This window comes from Haliaeetus leucocephalus, unplaced genomic scaffold (assembly GCF_000737465.1).
Source record: "Haliaeetus leucocephalus isolate CR32 unplaced genomic scaffold, Haliaeetus_leucocephalus-4.0 Scaffold866, whole genome shotgun sequence".
Classification (NCBI taxonomy): Eukaryota; Metazoa; Chordata; class Aves; order Accipitriformes; family Accipitridae; genus Haliaeetus; species Haliaeetus leucocephalus.
The window spans coordinates 3,468,569-3,488,866 of record NW_010973302.1 but is presented as its reverse complement, the minus strand read 5'-3'; the positions used below and the strand labels follow the sequence as shown (position 1 = coordinate 3,488,866).

At 39.3% G+C, this 20,298-nt stretch overlaps 1 protein-coding gene across 1 annotated transcript in view; it reads left to right on the top strand.

Annotated features, from left to right (window-relative positions):
* The window catches only part of MBD2 (methyl-CpG binding domain protein 2), a 41,865-nt gene extending 25,058 nt beyond the window's left edge, over positions 1–16,807 (top strand). Inside the window, exons 4-7 of the mRNA XM_010583035.1 lie at positions 5,062–5,152; positions 5,896–6,073; positions 14,143–14,283; positions 16,456–16,807. Of these exons, the coding sequence (XP_010581337.1) occupies positions 5,062–5,152; positions 5,896–6,073; positions 14,143–14,272 (399 nt within the window). The 3' untranslated portion in view covers positions 14,273–14,283; positions 16,456–16,807. The remainder of the gene's footprint in view (positions 1–5,061; positions 5,153–5,895; positions 6,074–14,142; positions 14,284–16,455) is intronic.
* Positions 16,808–20,298: the final 3,491 nt, after the last annotated feature.

Below are 20,298 nucleotides of genomic sequence, written 5' to 3'. Positions count from 1 at the left end.
AAATTCTTCCATGGAGACTTTGAAAAGACCTCTCTTTAATCATATTTCCTCATTTAACTGCCTGCAATGTCAATCACTTGAGCAGTTTCCCAAATGATAACTGGCATTCTGGTCTGTCTTAGCCTTTAAAACACCTTTTAAAACATAACAAAATTGCAGGCTGTCTGTGTCTGCAGTACAGTATAGATATGTTGACTGTATTTTGTGTAGACATGACTAACTTTTAATCAGCTTGCATACCAGCTTATAATGCATCTGCAAGCAGTGTGGAAATAAATCTGGTTCCAGAGAGCTGGGAAGATGCCAAGGCAGCTCCCTGGAGTTGTGGCTGTGCTGTAAAACTTGCTATGTCCATCATACTTTGAATTAGATGGTAGCTTTTTCTGACTACTGCTGCGAGTTAAGAGCAGATGCTGTAGCTGTCTAAATGGAAGAAACCACCTCAATAAACAAATCTCTGAACTCACCAACACCAGAATCAATGTCGTTTCTTCTGTGTTTCCAGTCAAGTACATCATTCTGTTGACATCTACAGTATTTTCAATACCTGTAAATCATAAATAGCAGATGAAATTTGAGGTTCATGATTGATTGATATAGGTATATATCAGTCACCCTCCAAGAATGTTTGAATGTTAAGAATGTTAAGTTGCTTTTCTTTTAAAAAGAATAGAATTGGAATGGATTCCTTTCCAGCAAAAATTTCCTGTAGGCTTCCATTGCTTGAGCAACTGTAAATAGACTTATTTATCTAAGGAAAAGGAGCAGCTCATAATATGTTTGTATTTGGTGGTTCTTGCAATAGGGAGGATAATCTATCATTTCTTTGTTGTCTGAATGAGAAATAATAATTGCTTAGGAGATTGTGTTTTTACGGAGATTACGGGTTAGATTATAGTTTACCATTAGTCACAAATAGCTTTTCTTGGACAAGAAACAATTATGGAGGAAGCAATATTTTATAATTCTCCAAACAGAATTTCAGAAGCACAGCTTAGTACAGCTCTGCCATTATGGAGTTTCAGAACAACAAGGAAGTGAAAATTCTGCTCCGCCCTGGGGACCTTGGCATTGCATTCCTATGTTGTCTCCTCTGTCACAGGAAGAAAACGGGGTTGCCCTTAGGGTAGTAAGTTTGAGTGATAAGGGATACATTTCTTGCTCGGCAGATTATTGCATAAGAGGTCACTTTTGGCATAATGCATATTGATTAATTTCCTAGGAAATGGAGCACTTAGCTGCTGGGTCTTTCTGAATCTAGAACACTCAAACATCGGTAAATGAAGGACCTGGGTTTTAGGCTCTTTTCAGTGTGTGTTCCCTAACTGCTACTTCAGGCAAAACTGAAGTAGAGCCATTTTTTATCCTCCAACAGGATGAATACCCATAACTGACTATGAATCCTCAGAATGGTTATTCATTTTGCATTAGTAATGAAATGTCACATCATAACAATGATGAATCTTGAAATCCCATTCTTCTCTCATTCCTTCCTATCCTGGTCCCATCAGGATTCTCATTACTGAATAACAGGGTCTCGTGTTTGCTAATGCTTCTTTCCTGGAGGCAGGAATCTTGCTTTTCTGGCTGTACTGGTGAATTCTCAGCAGGAGGAAGGAAGATTGGACCACGTCAGCCTGCCCTGTGCTTCAGGGATTATGGTACTCTCCAGGGTACGCAAGCTGAGAAAAGCCCAGAGTCTAGATAGCTCACTCCATTTCATAGGAAAATCTCTAATTGTGAGAAGATTTAAGGTTATTATGCAGAAGGTGGCCTCTGTTGCTGGCAGTCATTTATTGAATTTGAGTGGCTGTATCTGCAGATGCTTGCACTGGGGGGGTGGGGGCTGTTGCTTGTTTTATGAAGTCCAGATGGCTTTGGGCAGGAGACAAATGCCAAGAGGGCAGTCTGCCTAGGCCACGCTCTATGGATGCTGATGCCTAACTGTTAAACTAGATGGGATTTTTATGAATTGCTCCTGATTTAGTTGCCTATTTCTCTGCTTAGCGGGGCACAAAGCCTGTGAACCTGAGCTTTATTTTCTCTTTTTCTATTCCCTGTCTCACTAATGATGAGATAAATAATGTAAGCTATTTTTAGGGCTGTAACCTCGAAGGCGGATATTTTGCGCATCGAGAGTTGCATGATCTTTTTCAGCTACTTGAATGCGTCCTTCTGTTGCTGTGGAATGGTTACATCTTCATCATGTAAGTGAAGTAACAGAAAAGCTTTTTCTGAATTTGTATTAGCAGCTTCCTTCCCTCTCTCTCTGTCCCTTAATACCTATTCCTGGTGAAGCTGCTAGGGACGTACTTGTCCAGGTCTGGTCCAGCTCAGAATCTTCAGTAAGATCCAGGAAAGATGCAGAGGTTCAGAGGGGACTCGTAAGAACCCATAAAGGGTTGGGGAACAAAATTCATAATAAAAATCTAGGAATGTGATTAATTTCTGAGCAAAAAATTAATAAGAGTGACTTGTGCAGTCTCAGTGGAGATCCGGAGAGCTGAAAATTTGGAGCACAATCATTGTTTGCAAATAATTATATAGAATAGTGCTGGAAGCTTTGCGCTAGGAATATGCTTTGCTTCAGTCTTGTTTTAACAGGTGTGTCTAAGTGTCAAGTGCTTTTTTCTACTGATGTTGACCTTGAAGTCATCTGAGGTGTTGATAGTTGTATAGACTTTTCCCTGCATTCACAATCAGTGCTTAAAGAGCTGGGTGACTACTGGTGTTGGAAGCTCCACCCAGTCGATACTGCACAACTCTTTCCAAGTCTTCTAAGCTTTCATTTGTGTTAGTTGTCCTTCTTCAAGCAACTCTCTCTCCCACACAGGCATTTGCATTCCTATACGCCCTCCGTTCTCCCAGTTCCTCGTTCCCTCTGTGATGTGTGCTGGGTTGATTTGAGTAGGGAACTGAGAATCGAACCCCAGTAATGTTTGATTGTATTTAGTGATGTATTTGTTGCTGTAGACCAATTAATTTTATCCTAAATAAAGAGATGCTGTTCCTATGTTTACGTGTAGCATATAAAAACATAGCTTAGATTTGGAGCTGGTGGGCTTTTTGTTTAAAAGTTGATGAAATGGAGAGGGAAAGGGGAACAAAGGGTGAATTCTTTTAATGGTCGAAAACATGAATAAGCTTTGTAGAGACTTTTATCAAGATGGGAAGCTAACCCAGTGATAAAATACTGAATTGATAGAATTTTATTTTGACTTTATTTATCTGAATCCTAATATTCCTTTGAGTTTGGCTAGTGAGTTGCTGGTTTCACCTTTTTAACGAAGGATTTCTTCAGCGTTCTAGACAGCTTTAAGGCACTGCCACTTCATCCATGGAGCTGTAAGGACTGCTGCAAGACATCTAGAGTGCTTTCTTTGGGTGCGGGCTTAGCAATAGTGGTAAACAGCAGGACTGAATGACTGGAGGTACTAAATATTTAACATTTAACAAGATAAAAGAGGTGCCTTGATACTCAACTAGCAGCGTAGCTCAAACCTGGGTTGCAATGTTGAAAATTAATACTAATTACGAGTGAGAAGTCTGTTTACAGGAAGCATTTGAAGTTTTAAGTGGCTGTAGTAAAATGAGACACAAGTGGCAACAGGTATTTTCAAAAACCTGTCAAATCATGGAGATGTCAAGAACGTGTGAAGTGTAGTCAGAGTTTGCAAAAAAGTTGAAGAGTTACTTAGGTGATACTGTGTGAGTTTTCTAAGCCACTTAGATCTAAACTTGGTTACAAATGTGTCCTGTTGTCAAGAGAAGAGTGCTTAAATAAGTGGATCTCTGTAAAATGACATAGTAATCTCTCAGACAGCACAAGTATCATTCAACCTACGATTTATAAAACTGTACAGACATGTTGTGAAGAGTATTGCATTTTTCTTAGCATAACGGCATGTTTTATTTTCAGTCAGTAGTATACTCTTAATGCTAAGGTAGATGTTCTTTGTTGCTTTTTTCTTTGCCTTTAGTACCTCGTAACTCAGAAACTTTCTTTTCTGAATAAGAATCACTGATGTACAGTGCTTCAGTTATGATGTTGTGTCACTAGCAATATAGGTTCCACAGGAGATAAAAGAGAATGCTCTAGTTGTTTCACTTCCAGTTTTAGAGCAGAATGTGACATTCAAAAGCCCTATCTTAAACTGAGGCTTTTGCGTACCCAGCTGCAATGAAGAATTTCCTAGGAATGAGAGTAACTGCTTCTCTAGTTTTTTGTCTCAGATTTTTAAGGCATGAAAAGAAATAGATTCCCCCCCGCCATATCCTGCAGAAAAATCAAACTATTTCAGAATGCCCTTTCCACAAGAAATTGCTATGTTCTTGCTTACCTCTTTATTAAGATTATTTGTTAAAAGTAGCTTCCCATGGAATGGAAATCAACATTTTAACTACCTTTCATCACTATCTTGCTAAATGGAAAAGGCCCATTTTAAAGAATAGGTGTGGCTAATCTCCAGCCCAGAACTTCCGGGTGAATATTCAGACCAGTAAGACAGGAATGAGTAGGGAAATCTGTATCATTAAACAAAAATCTGTCAGGTCAAAAAATTGGTTTCTGTGAGAAATGGAAACATGTTCCCAGCTAATAAACAAAGCAATAGAAAGTAAAATCAATGTGAATTTAGTCCATGTATCCTCCTAAAAGTGGAGAGATTTGATTCTATTTCCAGATAAGTCAAGAGATCTGTACAGCATTGGAAAGGGCAGTGTCACCAACCTAGCATAGGTCTGAAGTGGCATAGCTGCTGATTAGCATTAGTGTTGGTGCAGCTGTACTGCTCCAACATGCAGAGCTGTCTCCAGTGTCTCAACACGCACTACATAATTCCACACAAATACGTTTCTGATGACTAAAACTCCATCAGCAGATAGGATATTATCTTTTTGGTAGCTTACGTGACTGCTAGGTTGGTTGTTTTGTAAGCTGCTAGGCACTGTCTGTCTTTTATTGTTCTGATGCTGTTTTGATCATGAATGCTGTTTATTTCCATGAGCTGATTTAGGGTTTTTTATTATTTCTAATGAGCAATCTTGTTTTCTCTTTTTCAGCTTTTCTGGGAGAAGAGGCTACAAGGCCTCAGTGCATCGGATGTCAGTGAACAAATCATAAAATCCATGGAGCTACCTAAAGGTCTTCAAGGTATTGTGTTCACTTACTGCAGTTGCTTCAGATCTACAAAGCTGTTGTGCTTAAAAAGGACAGAGTTTTTGATGCTCTTAACAAGTTTTCAGTTTACAGTCAGATTAAGTAAACTTCAAATTGTAAATGTACTTGCTTACAAAATACCTGTCTCCAAAACTATGTTTATTTTTAGTTCGTTTATGTAGTTAATAAAACCCCACACTTCAGAACTGCATTCTTATTGGTGAAAGTTGATCTAAAATATGTTCAAGTCATAGTTCAAAATTAATAATTTGTTCCACTGCTTGGGAGATTTTCTTGGGAATTTGAGTATTGTAAAAATCTCCAGTGTTTGTTTTCCAGAATTAATTTAATACTGTGTAGTGTTAAAGCAAAGACTGTGCTGTTGTGAATTAATACCATGAAGCTGCAAAAAACCTGTTTCAATATGTGACTGGTAAATTTATGGTATGATCATCTTGATTAAAAAATTGATGATACTGTAATTGTTAGTGTAAGCAAAAAACCTAGCCAATTTTAGAAATGAGATGCCTTTTGAAATGCTAACTTAAACTTAAATGAGAACTGTGCTATTACAAAGCCATTTTAAGAACTTGCATTTAACTGTTGAGCTTATACAATCATGTACCCTGTGGTAGTTATCTCATGAGTGTACATAGCCTTACAAACTGAGAAGAGCTCTGCCACTGGAAGTTACATATGAAACGTGAATGGTAACTATTCAGTTGTCTTTGTTTCAGGAGTTGGCCCAGGTAACAATGACGATACCCTGTTGTCAGCTGTTGCTAGTGCTTTGCACACCAGTTCTGCACCTATCACGGGACAGCTCTCTGCAGCTGTTGAGAAGAACCCAGCCGTCTGGCTTAATACATCTCAACCCCTCTGCAAAGCTTTCATAGTCACAGATGATGACATTAGGTAAGTTTCATAAAGTCTTCAGTAAAACGAAAAGCATGTTCAATTAAAGTAGATCTCTTCCTGGCTCAGTGCAGTCCTGGAGATAAAGGAACAGAAGTGTGAACATTTTTCTTGTACCTGTTGATAAGTTCAGTAACTGGAAAAAATGAAAACCTGTTTTTTTTTCTTTGTGGTCAAAATAGTAATAGAAAAAATTCACTAAGGTATGAGTCATAATTCACATTTTCTTTACCGAGAGAGTGTCCTAAACATTAAGCTATAGTCATGATCAATAATGGCTTTCTTCCTTCCCATTTCTGGTTTGGTCAAGTTAATTTGTTGATCTCAGTTAAAAAGTAAGTAATTTCAACAAAGGAGAATAAGAATATTCCCCTACAGCATATAGCTTTGCAGCTAATACACTCCCTTAAAGTGAGAGATTGCGATATGATATGAAGAGCATAGATAGAGCTATTCACATATGGGCAAAGATTTTGTTTTTTAATAGCAGCACTGTTAACTTTCTTTTCCAAGAAAGACTCATCCTTTTTTGGGTACTAAAAGCAGGGGCTTCAGCACTGAATTGCAAGGTTAGGACTGAGTGAAGAGAGAGATTTCTTGTTACATTGACTAATTGCCAGAGTGTGGCTAGACACGGGACACAATCTGGCATCCGTTTTTTTTTTTTAGTATCACATAGCATGAATCAACTCATGGGATGGACACTGCCTTCAGTATCACATTTTTAGTTAAATTCCAGGTTGCATAGGGAATCTGAAGACCAAACTTGGATTTTGCTACTTAGTGGAATTCACTCGGCACCAAGGTCCACTACTGTTGCATTCTTTTCTAAGCCCTAGATGGCTAGCTGAAGCTTCTGCAGAGCTAATGTTAAGGTATAAAATTATCTGATTCCCAGTCCTTTGCTTAGGGATTTACTTCGCTTTATTTTCTTAAACATCAACTTGAGATACTTTCAGAAGGTAAACTTTTCTTGCTTTGCTACAGAATGTTACAGGGCAGGATGAGAAACTTTCTTAGCGTGCTTGACTACGTTTATTATTCTTTGGAAACAAAATTCCTTTTTTGTCTTAGCAGTCATTCAGTTGTTTTTACAAAGCAGATTCTGAATTTGATGTCAGACAGTACTGGCAACTCAGGAAGGACACAGATTCTGAACTGGAGCAGCTCAGCCTCTATGAATATGCTGCCAGTTTGGTGTCTCTTCTGGTTCATGTCTTCATAGGTAGCTCACTACAAAAGGATTAAATATTCTTAGAAGTTACCTTTTCATGTTGTTTGTGAGAAGCTGGCTTTCATTTTAAGACCCTCCAGAAAACACATTGCGTGAAGAAGTAATATCAGAATATGGCATCTGTTACCACTAAGGAAAGCGGTACAATTGCTTTCTGAACTTATATAATGATAAGGAAAAGTTTGCAATTGGGGATGTCTGGTCAGTTGCCACCATATATTCTTTTTTACTATAAATTATTCAGGGAAAATCATAGCAGTTGTTTACATCTAATAAAATAGCTGTCAGCTTGACTCATGTTTAACTTGAAGTAATACTGATCATGTAATAATGGTAAATCTCTTGCATAATCAGAGCAAAATGCAAAATTTCCTCTTTTGGTTCAGCACCTTCCCTGGGAAAATGTTAAATAACCTCCTGTAAATGCTTGGTTAGGAAACAACTGTGCTTCCTTATCGCCAGGGTCAAGCACCTTTTTTTTTTTCAGTTGTGGGATATACCTTCTGAATAGTTCTGGGCTTCTTAATGCTAGTCCTGTGAAAGGTAAGTACATAAAATGAGTATGGTGTGGTTCCCAGTAGTCTTTACATCCAAATCTTAGCCTCCTGAGGCAGGCTTTTAGAATTCCCTGTTAACTGTCTTCTCCCATACTGAGTCTTTGAGATCATTTATCTTGAGACTGTGAGATCATTTATCTTGAGACTGCTACTTTGCACCTTCTTTTTGTAGCTTCTTTCCTGACCAGCATCTACTTACGTTCTTTGCAACGGCCCTGCTGAGTTGCCTCCATTTCCATGAAATGCTAAGACTGACAACCTTTGTGTCGCTGCTAGATAAATGCCCTAACCAGTTTCTCTCTTTTGGGATGAACTGGGGAATGGTATCTTTTGAAAATAACAAATAGGTGGATTGTTTTTTCTAGTTGTGCTTAGATGGATGAAGTTTTGCAATATATTAAACTAATTTTTGACTCACAGCAGTGTTCTGCTTCGTAGTCCAGCCTGTCATTCTTTTCAAATGTCTCTCTCTTTAGTGGGATTTTCTAAAGCTTATAGTTTTCAGGGGATTTCTTTTCCTAAAGCATGTAAGTTGTTTCTGAAAATCCCACCTCTCAGTTTTCAACAGCCCTTTCTCTTGCTCAGTCTAGGTTCTTTGCTGAGCACTTACCATCACCCAGTAGGTTTTGTTCCTGAGCTTTCTCGGGTATTTTGACAATTGCTTTTTTCAAATAGCGTGGTGGTAATGGGACTTCTGCTTTTTCTTATGGGTAGCCATAACCTGCTAAATTTACCAAAGCATAAAAATGAATGTAATATGTCTCGCTATGTCATGCTCTGCACAGTCGTGGGTAAGAAAAAGTACCTGTTAATCTGTCCAAAAGCTAAGCTGTATTTACCATGAGACAAGAATGGAGAGTAATTAAAGTTTAATGATCTCTAAGTTTACTTGGCATGGGTTTAAGAATGTTGGAATCTTAAGCTATATGAAACTTGATCCAAGCTAGTCAGCTGTAGCTTAGTCCCTCACAATATTCCTCAATACCCTGTACAAATCTTACTTTCAGTATGACAGACCAAAGCCACAAGAACTGTAATGTGCCAAAGGAAGAAAATGAAAGATTGAGAATGTTTCCACAGTCTGAGCTCTCCTCAGGAATAAGAAAATTGTAAGGTAAAATGATGTGTGTTCCAGGGAGGCAAAACCCTAAATAATCATATCAATATTGGCTATGAGATAAACTTTCTGACCCCAGATCTAAAGACGAGTTTAATACAGAGTATGTCAGGAAAGCACAGTAATTAGGCATCTGAGAATTTCTGTAATTACCGTTTAGAGTATGCTGTCTCAACAGTGGTTAATTTCTGCTGAGAGGGGAGGAGAAGATGGGAAAGATCTCTTGGAAGTGATGTGTTGGAGAGGTGTATGTATGGGGGGGAATTGCAGATGCCCCTAAACCTGAGTTTGATAGAATACAGCAAATACAGTCAACATACTAGTAATTAATTCTTTCAGCAGTGCATCTCAGATCTGGTTAGTGGAAGACTTCTGGAATCCCTGCTGCTGAGAAGCTGTAGAGCATGTTTTTCATAAAAACAGAGTAAATGTTACTGTAAGCACTTACGGTGATGGCTCTCAATTAGAGTGTCTCCAAAAAATACTGTATTTGAATGTGCTGCAAGATCAGGGGAAAAGGGTTATTACCTCCCTCCTGATAGGTAGGAGGTGGAACTGGTGTTCAGACAAGGACAAGTTGGTTCTGTGGCTTTTTTCCCATCTAACCTGACATCCATCCTAAATGTAAAGATACCTTTGTGTTTCTGCTGCAGCTAAATGCTATTACTAGAGCTATATGCAATTTTTTTATTTCAATGACAGAGTAGATATTACAGTGCCAGCACATAAGGAACTGAATCAAATGGAGCCTCAATAGATGTAGCAATATAGAAAAAATAGAGGAAGAAATCAGAGGGGAGGTTGGCACAGTATCATAGTTTACTTGCATAACAGTAGCGTGGAATCACACATGCCTTTAAAGCATGCGTGCTTCACTTAGTTGTGTGGGCTGAGAAGAGTGCAAGTAGTAAGGACAAATAAAATCGTGCTAAGCACTAAGGAAATCATCTGAATGCAGAGCTATACACAATCCTGTTGTATAAAGCAGTTCTCCACTGAACATAAGGTCAGAATTGGAATTAGGGGCTTGTGGATTTCTGTGTTAGGAGTAATGCGTCTTTAATTTTAGCTTGTTTTTGAAGGCAGTAGTACTTAAACTAAAGGATGAGGACTGTGTCTTGCTGGGAGAAAGGCTGAAAAGAGCATGTAGCCAGGGAGCTGCTTATAAGCGAGTGATGCAGCTGGGGAGGTGAGAAGGATCAGTGCAGGCTGCTGTTGTGTGGGATGCTGCCGGGGAGCTGTAGAGCTGAAGGGCTGAGGGCCAGTAGCGAAGAGCGGGCACTTGTGGGCAGCACGCTTGCCTTCCCTGGCAGCACTGCTAACCCTGTTGACATAACGGACTAAGGTAGTTTTACTTAATACTGCTGTGATAAACTAGCATAAGAAGTAAAATGAATCAAATTGAATGGAGACACTCCAAGTCCTAGAGCTTTGCTTAGTGTTAAAGATGAGCACTTCTTGTTAGTAGTGTTTTCTTGTTGTTTGTCCTTAAACATTTGCTCTTCGTAGTTCATGTGCTTTGAAAGTCATATTACTTGTATAAAAAGAGCTGTGTTTTTAATACTTAAAAACTGTGCTAGAACACCAAACTTTTCAGGACTGAGAGTGCTGTGAATTATTTTTTGGTTGTTGCTCCCTCAGAGATCAGCTGGCTGGCTGAAAATTTGGAAATGAGATAACTGGGGAAGGCTGTGTCTTCACATGAGTTTGAGAAGCAAGACCTGGGAGTAACCTCTGGAGAAGGCCAGATACACTGTAAATAGGGAACCTGGGCCCTTAATAACAGAAGCTAGTCCGAGATACAGAAAACTGGCTGTCAATTCTGTGTATTGTGAGAGTTAAATACTACAGTTATATGTCTGAGATGATAGGAAGTGGCTTGTTAAAAATCAGGATAACGATTCCAAAATCTAGGCCAGGCTGAGCTTATGCTTCAGCATATATTTTTCAAAACTTCATCAACATAGTTAAGTACATTTAAAAGAAGACCTCAAATAAAGGAGCCTTAATGAGGTGGTAAATCTTATGATTATTTTGTGCCCAACTCCTCAAAGTTGATATATCAAGATACTTGCTGGCCTTTATGTTAGATTCCATCTCTGGACAGCAGACTCACTGAAGAGTAAAGCAGGGAAGGACCTTGTAGCACCAAGAAAGAAAGGATGTTCCAGCTTAACTTCTTGTGTGCTTTCTGGCAAGTACATTCTCTGATACACATTGATGTTATAAAATATTCACAGCCTGGAACGGGCCTCCTTTTTCTCCCAGCTCAGCTGTTCATGGCTTAATTCAGGTTACAAAGTGGTCAAGGTTGTCTAAATGCCCTGAGACTTTTCTGACAAAGTGAGGATTGATATTTCCCATATGTCCACTGAATATGTGATAGTTCAGGGCTTTTCCAGGATATGCACTTAAAATGCCCAGTGACTAGAACCATGATGAAGGAACATTTACATTTAATTCCTGAGCCGTTCTTTGTAAGAGTGGGGATGTGTCCTTACTGTGTTTTAGTTCATTGGAATTTTCTTTGCGCTCTAAAAGGAAGCTTTATAAAGATATTTCAGCAGCTTTCTTCTCTCTGATTTGGTCATTCAGTCACTTTTTAAAACATGCTGTCAGTAAGTGTTCATATTTATCATCATAGCCTAAATTAGCCTTGAGTATGGGCTAATTCACTGGGAATCTAGTGAAGGGATCTGCTGGTGTGTCCTGGTTTCGGCTGGGATGGAGTTAATTGTCTTCCTAGTAGCTGGTACAGCGCTGTGTTTTGGGTTCAGTATGAGAAGAATGTTGATAACACACTGATGTTTTCAGTTGTCGCTGAGTAGTGTTTATACCAAGTCAAGGATTTTTCAGCTTCTCATGCCCAGCCAGCAGGAAGGCTGGAGGGGCACAACAAGTTGGGAGGTACCATGGCACCATGCCCAGTATATAAACCGGGGGGAGTGGGGCTGGGGGGATCGCCGCTTGGGGACTAACAGGGCATCGGTTGGTGGGTGATGAGCAATTGCATTGTGCATCACTTGTATATTCCAATCCTTTTATTATTATTATTGTCATTTTCTTAGTGTTATCATTATTATTATTAGTTTCTTCTGTTCTGTTGAGCTGTTCTTATCTCAACCCACGAGTTTTTTGTTTTTTTTTTCTGATTCCCCCATCCCACTGGGTGGGGGGGCAGTGAGTGGGCAGCTGCATGGTGCTTAGCTGCTGGCTGGGGTTAAACCACGAGATGGTGTAGATGGCTATTGACTGTAATCTGAAGCCTGTTTCAGTGGAGTTTGTAGGCTGTGGATTGTGGAAAGATCCTAATGTCTTAAAGTCAAAATTCGAAAGCCAAAAAGGGGAAAAGTGAAATATGCTCCAACTATTTATTTTCCATAATCTTTGACCAGTTCACAGTGTATTCCAACAGTGAGATGGTGGCAACTTTTTATTACTGATTTTTTTAAAAATTGTATTTCAGCTTTTGTGTGCTCTTGGGATCAATGTCATTCAATTAACAAATACCTAATTTGTTACTCTAACTTTTATTTCTCCTTTGTCACAGGTTCTGCAAAAGATAAGGCATCTTTGGTTTTGTTCCATTCTATGCCCCAGGGTTTGAAAGATCACTCTCTAGGCATTGAAAGTTAACACCTCTGGGACAGTAAGCTGTGTATTGGAAGATAGAAAACAAGGGTAGAAAACAGCTGGAAGATAGAAAACAAGTTCTGTATGGAACTGCTAGCTTGTTCTTTTTTTTTTTTTGTCCTTTTGCTATCTCTGTAAGCAGACAGCCCCCTCTGAAGTACTTAGGGAGTGCTGGTAGTGGTTGCAGCCGTAGAACTGAGTAGCCTTAGAGGCTGGTGCTCTTTAGAGGCTTCTGACTTCTGTGGAGCATGTTGGATACCACTCCTGCTCTTTTAAGATTTGATGTTCTTTATATCTGTCCTGCCATCCTAAATAGCCAAAGGGAGTTTGTGGCACTAACGAATGTTTTCCTGTGTCTGCTTCTGATGAGTTCTGGCCATTTTTAAGTGTATATTTTGTTGAAAGATTTTCTTTTTTGGAAAACATAGCTTGATAGAACAAGTGGATTTTCATGTAAAAAACCCCTGGGTCTGATGCAAAATTTGTGTTCTCTTGGGAAAACTTCAAAAGAGGACTTCTTGTTTTCTGTTAACATTTGAAAGCTAAGTATTACCTTCCAAACTAAATATTGAATCAAAATATCTTAAATTTATATTGATATCAAGGCAGTATTTTTGAATTAATTTTCCCCAGGGAAACAAGCCTTTGTTTCAGCAGAAGTTGCTGCCATTTTAAATGCATCGTTGCTTAGTAGATAAGACTGAATAGATAGGTAGGAGTAATTAAATAAATAAATGGAAATGGTGAAGCTCCTTGAGGTTCTTCCCCTGCACACGCATTGTGTGGGACTTGGGAGTGGTTCTTTGAGCACCTAGGAACCTACTCAGTGCCCCACCATCCTGTAGAGGTGCTCCTGGTGTACACACCCTTACACTGGGAAAGAGGGAGATTGCCTCAGATCTCCTTTATAATGCTCATGATGGGAATCTCCTGCTACAATTTTCGGTGATCCACTCTAATATGTCTCTGCCAAAAAATAAAAAAAACCCCACAGTCTGACAAAGATAGTCCAGTGGGATACTGCTCCATTAACTTTCTGTTTGGCCTTTTCAAGTATCTGATCTGAGAGTGGAAGATCATATGTCACATTCAATCCTTCTGTCTCTGTATGAGGGAAAGTAAACCATGCATGCTAAAACAGAGAGGTTTCTGGCTCAGAGTGCTCTCAGTTTTAGAGCCAAGCACTACCTGTGTGCCTGTGTATGTGCGAAGGTAATAGAACTAGTCTAGTAAGTGTTTAGAGAGGTGGTCGATGCCCCAAGCCTATCAGTGTTTAAGAGACATTTGGACAATGCCCTTAATAATATGCTTTAACCTCTAGTAAGCCCTGGAGGGGTCAGGCAGTTGGACTAGATAATCATTGCAGGTCCCTTCCAACTGGAACTATTCTATCATATTCTGTTCTAAGTTAAAATGAGAGTTGAGAAACCAGTCCTGAGTCATTGTTTATGCAGTTGTTATGCTCCCAGCCTACTAGTATACTTGAAGGATTAACATTTCTGCCCCTTCTTCCCTTCTCTCCCTTCAGAAAACAAGAAGAGCGGGTGCAACAAGTGCGCAAAAAACTGGAGGAAGCACTAATGGCAGACATTTTATCACGAGCGGCTGATACAACAAAAGATATAGATGTAGAAATGGATAATGGAGATGAAGCATAAAAAGAAATCAGGTGAGTCAGATCTCCTGGAGGCACACTCTGAGATTTACCTCTTGGCTGCTGGCAATCACTCAGCAGTCATTCGGTGGACAGTAGTATATCACACACAAGCAGTCCAGCTTTCACGCTGCACGTATGTTAGCTGACATGCCCTGTATCAGCAGAACACTAGGGTGATTTTGCATATGTAGATATGAACATCCTCACATCAAATGCTACACAGATCACCAGGGAGGAAAAAACAGTGGTTTTGAGCTTTTACAGCAAAGACACAGTCTCTAGAAACCATTGCAGGTATATTTTCTGGCACTTAATAAATACTTCATGTCAGACTGGGATAAAGCAAGCGAAGTAACTGGCCTTTTTCTGTTCTTCAAAATTTAATTTAGTAGAATTACATAAGAAGCTTCTGAAACTTTTCTATTTATTTTTAAATGGATAATACCTCTACAAATTAATTTTCCAAGGCATCTTCTTGTATCTTACACCTGTTTACAGTACTGATCTGTGGATTTGCCAAACAGTTACTTAAAAAAAATTTTTTTTTAATCACCTGCAAAAGAATGGTAATTCATTCTCTTGTTTCCATCGAGCTGGCAGTGCTCATTTATGAAAGTGCACAGCTTTGAGATATGAGCTTTTCATAAGGAGTTAGCTGAAGTTTTAACAACTAAGAATTCTGTCTGAAGATGGTTGTGTAATTTTAAAGGAATTAATTTCTGTTTTTTTTGTTCTGGAGTTACTACACACAAGGGGCAAGAATGTATGGATTTCCTATTTGACAGTTACAAAGGAATTAACTTTTATACAACTATGAATACTATGTTTAGGTAACTTGTAGACATAGGATGGGAGTTTCCAGGCTGTGACCTGCTTTAGCAAGGCTGCTAAACCTTCAAACTGGTTTTCAACCCATAGCATAGAGTGGTTAATTCCATGGTGCTCTGGCTCCCCCCTATATGAAGAATATAAGCCTGGTGCAGCCAACAACCAGATGTTATTTTTGCACTCGTATCTGGACTGCGCACTAGGTCACCTCTTCAGATAGAAGGGTGTGTTGCTTGTGTAAATTCTTACAATTAGAAACAAAATGTATTCATAATGTACCCACCAGCCCCTGAATACTCATGTTTCTAATGCACAGTCATTTTTATTATTTACAGTGTCAGTGCAACATAAAGGGAAATTTGATCTTTAAGTTGTGGACAAGAGCTATTTGCCAGTGTTGTTTACTGGCCACTTAACAGGCCAATAATCTTGGATGTTTTCCAGGCTACTGGAATATTTTAATGACTTCAAGTTACAGCTATTTACTATTAAACTTTTAATCCCTGAGTATTTCTGCTATAAAAGTCTAATTATGGGTAACTTTAAAGGAAGTCAAGAAAGAACATTGTTTTAAAATGTGAAACTTCAAACCTTTGCCATTTTAGAATCAAATTGTCATTTTGAATTTTTTAATTTAGCATAAAATAATTATTTTGTAATGGATTCATAAATCTATTTGTAGAAGTGGTTATTTTTGCACTGGTACTGTAGTTCTCTGCAGAAATCAGTTGGATCAGTAGACCGTGAGTTTCATCAACTTGTGAACTGATTACCTATTTACATGTACATAACCAATGTACATGTAAATGTACATGTGTTGGCTGTGTTCTGTAAAACTGCTTTTTTTGCCCTAGTGGCTTTAATTATAGACTTGAAAAAGATTTTTGAGTAAGTGGATTAGGTAACGTGAAGTAGCTTGCAAGAGGCAATGTTTTTTTCCTTTATACAGACTAATGCTCCAGTGTGATGTTTTTATATTAAGAAACTTCTCGTGTACACATTATGCTGTATTTAAAAAACAAGAATTCAGAAAGTGATTTAAGGCCATAATGAAGAGCTACAGAAGCCTTGGTAGTGTGCCAGGAGGGTGTGTGGTGAAAGAGGCTGGATGTTAAAAGCATGTTATGTATGCGGGTTGTGCTTAATGAAGAAGTAAATAGGCATCTGTGGGACTCTTAACAACTGAGTAGCTACTTATATTGTATTAATTTTTTGTTACCCACTTATGAACTATTTATGGTGTGCTCTTAATATTGAACTGAAACACAGCTGCAACTGCTCCAACAAAGTCATTCTAATTGATGCAACCATCAGCCTTTACTTTTCCAAAAGGGGTTACTTCTATCTCTTTTACAGGTACTTTTAACTGACTTATCCCAGGAGGAACTTCCTATAAGACAGAGGCACTTTCTCCTTCGGTCTTTCGTTACAAGAAGAAATGGACCCATGCACATTTATATAGCTTTCTAATAGCATTAAAACCAATGCCTTTTCTAGACTCCTATTTTTGATGTATATATCTTATTTGAAAAGCAACTTTATTTTGTGTCCTATGACTTAAAGTCCTTTTTTAAGTATCAAACGTTACCCTTAATCTAAAGCTGAGCTTTTGATGCCAGGTTGCAAACCTACTGGAATTATATTGCCTGTACTAAATATTTGTTTTTCCTGTGGTTTTTAGTAAGAATGGATCAGGAGAACAGAATGATTTCCCAATTAAAGATTATTGTGACTCTGTATATAAACAGATTTTTATACCTATGGGTGAAAAAACCTGTACATTCTTCCGTCATCACTGTAAAGATAAATAAATGATTATATTCCAAGCAATTGAAAGCTTGTTGTGTTGTGGATAGAGTAAGCAAAGAACGTCGCTGCTCATATTTCAGTGTTCCCTTGGCCAGGTACTGGAGGGGCTGGGGAAGGCGTATATCAACAAGTACTGTCTTTGCCCAGAGCACTGCCTCAGGAAATCTGTCTGAACTCAGGAGCAGTTGTGGATTTTTGAGCCGAGGTGAAGTACAATTGCATATTTCCTCTGAGAAAGAAGACTGCTAAAAATAAGTAGCCAGCATGACTTTACAGAGTTCTGCTTTGAGGTCAAAGTGAGACCATAAAGAAAGTGTCTGCAGTGCAGAATGCAGCAGGTGCCAAAACTTGGGCTTGTTTCTGTCTATCTAGACAAAGCAGTTAGGACATCAGAATGGCCTACGGCACCGCACCGCTAAGATTTCTGTGAACTGAGTTGGGTCTTGCACAGTTAATCAGAAAACTCAGAAATAATCAAAAAACTGAGCACGTTTGCTTAACTTCCCTGGAGATTTAAAGACTAAATTGCCTGGCAGGTCGGAATAGTTCCAAGGTTAGCAGAACGTCTGTTTCTCCATGACTAGTAACGTATCGTACTGCTCTGCAGCCCACGGTGGGGGAGCTTTTCCATTGCCTCTGGAGTCTTTCTTCTGTCTACACAATACTGGTCACAAGAGGGAAAGCAGAGAGACAGGTGATCTTACTGCAGGTTTCCTGGGATGGCTGCGGGCTGGGAATCAAGACAATTTGTCATTTTTCTGAAGGAGCTTCCTTTAGTTTATAATTGGGCAGAATAAAAGAGAGTAATGGATCTGGTCTTTTCCAGCCTGGTCTCAGAGTGGGGGGCAATCAAACTCTCTCCTCATGAAAAGAAGGGAGCCTGTTACTAACAGGCTTCTGTAAAATTGGAAAGAAGCTGTGTTCACAACAGGTTATCATTATTTGGTGAATTTCATAAAGATTGCTTTTTGGGAATGTATGTACACTGCACTACCTAGTAACTTTTCAGAATGCAAGTTAAGGGTTTGACAGATAAAACTCAGAAAGTAGAGCTTGAGTGAAGGTGAGTGAAAACCCATCACCATTGATAATTAGTTGAATTTAAGAACAGTTTATATTTGTTCTAATTCCAGAGTTGTATTGCAGAATTACTGATCGAATTGTTCATGAATGGGGATGTGAGTGACTTCTCCTGTGTAGCTGTACAATACAGTCTCATTTTAGGGATGACGTTACTCTTCACACGACTGTATGTTAAAGTGCAGTAAAACCAGCACAGAAGTGGCTTTAAAAGGCTCTTCCCGATTAAAATATTTCATGTAAGAGCAAAAAGCAGATACAGTTCATTCAGAAGAAAGATGATTCTTAATAGTAACTGTTTAACTGTGCCTTGTAGTTTTTTGCTGTTTATTACACCAATATTAACACTTAATGCCCTTGGGGCCAGGAGATTTGTCCTGGTCTTGCATACAAAACCTCTGGTACTGCATGTCGGGACTGCACTGCCCCAATCGTGCTTCACACCTCCCAGGCGGGTGCAGAAAGCCGTGCTGGCTGTTGTAGCTCCTATGAGGTGTTGGTACGTTATTTAACATGCTGTTGGTTTATTTCTTAATGATGTCTCATCACTTTTTTTTAGTGAGTAACCACCGTAACTGAAAGCTGTGGGGGGAGAAAATGCTTCTCTTTTTTAATGAAAAGATGTTCTCTGTCAAAACTAGAACGTTTTATATTAAAGCACAAGAAGTTCCCAAAGTTTGGACTCAAATTTGACAAAAGAATTTCCACTAACACTGGCATCACCTTTCTGTCAAAATCATCATTCTAGCGGAAGCCTTTCTTCTACCTCTTGGGAGTAAGATGGTATTTTGGTACTAGAAAGATGGATATTAATCCACTGTAGTGCTGGCTTAGTGATCCTTGGAGCAGCTTAGAATGGAATGGTTTTCTGGTTTTAATGGTATTCTTCTATCTGGAAATCAGCAAGACCACCAAGAGAGAAGGACATCGCTAGCCTATAGCTCCAAACCTGGGTGGATCTAGTTCACCTGTCCTGGGCAAATACTGCTCTTACCTTTTGAACAGAGGCTTAACTGGTTAACTGGTGGTGGAGATGGTGGTGGTTACAGGTTATTCAAGATACCGGATTCTACCTCTTGACACCTCCCCACCCCTCAGTATGTGCTAACCCTCATTTCACGCACTACAAGGGGATACTCCTTAGACTCCCAACTAAAGCTGTTCCCCTTTTGAGAAAAAAATACCAACTTCTGGGGCCAGAGAGGAAGCGTGCCATGCTGTAGCTTAGTCGTTACCTGTGACTGGAGGGACTTGGAATGAGGGGCTGCCTGAAAACTAATGGTGTATTTGGGGGAAGGAAGGAGAGATTTATGGTTTGCTCCTTCACTGGATGCAAAAAATCATTAAACAATTTTTTGGGGTCGTCTTTTTTTCTGGGAGAGAGAAGTAACTAGAAAAAACTGGGTTAAAGGCATTTGAAAAAGTAACGATCTTACCCATTCTGCCTGCCGTGCTAACTAGAGCAGTCTGTCACTGCAGGAGAAGGAATGGGAAAAGACTTTTCAGGTGCCTTGTTCACCTCACTGCTGCTGCGAATGTCATGGCTTAACCCCAGCCAGCAGCTAAGCACCACGCAGCCGCTCACTCACTCCCCCCCCCCAGTGGGATGCAGGAGAGAATCAGGGGGAAGAAAATAAAGGTAAAACTTGTGGGTGGAGATGAGAACAGTTTAATAGGGCAGAAAGGGAGAAACTAATAGTGATAATAATAACAACAATAAAATAACAGTAATAATAATAAAAGGATTGGAATATAGAAGTGATCCACAATGCAATTGCTCACCACCCACTGATCAACGTCCAGTTAGTCCCCAAGCAGCAATCCCCCCAGCCCCACTCCCCTCAGTTTCTATACTGGGCATGATGCCATATGGCATGGAATACCCCTGTGGCCAGTTTGGGTCGCTGCCCTGGCTGTGTCCCCTCTGAACTTGTTGTGCCCCTCCAGCCTTCTCGCTGGCTGGGGATGAGAAGCTGAAAAATCCTTGAATTTAGACTAAACATTACTTAGCAACAGCTGGAAACATCAGTGTTTTATCAACATTCTTCTCATACTGAACCCAAAACACAGCGCTGTACCAGCTACTAGGAAGAAAATTAACTCCATCCCAGCTGAAACCAGGACACCTTAAAAAAATAGATTATTAGTAATTTTGGCTAAAGTTTTAGTACTCTTAGTGTAGTTTAGCTTTATACTGTCACAAATAAATTTGACAAATGATAGGCTACAGTTATGTAAAACCCTGAATGCACTTTTTCATATAGAAGCAGGTGTCAAAACAAGAAAACACGAATGATTCAGTTCCTATTG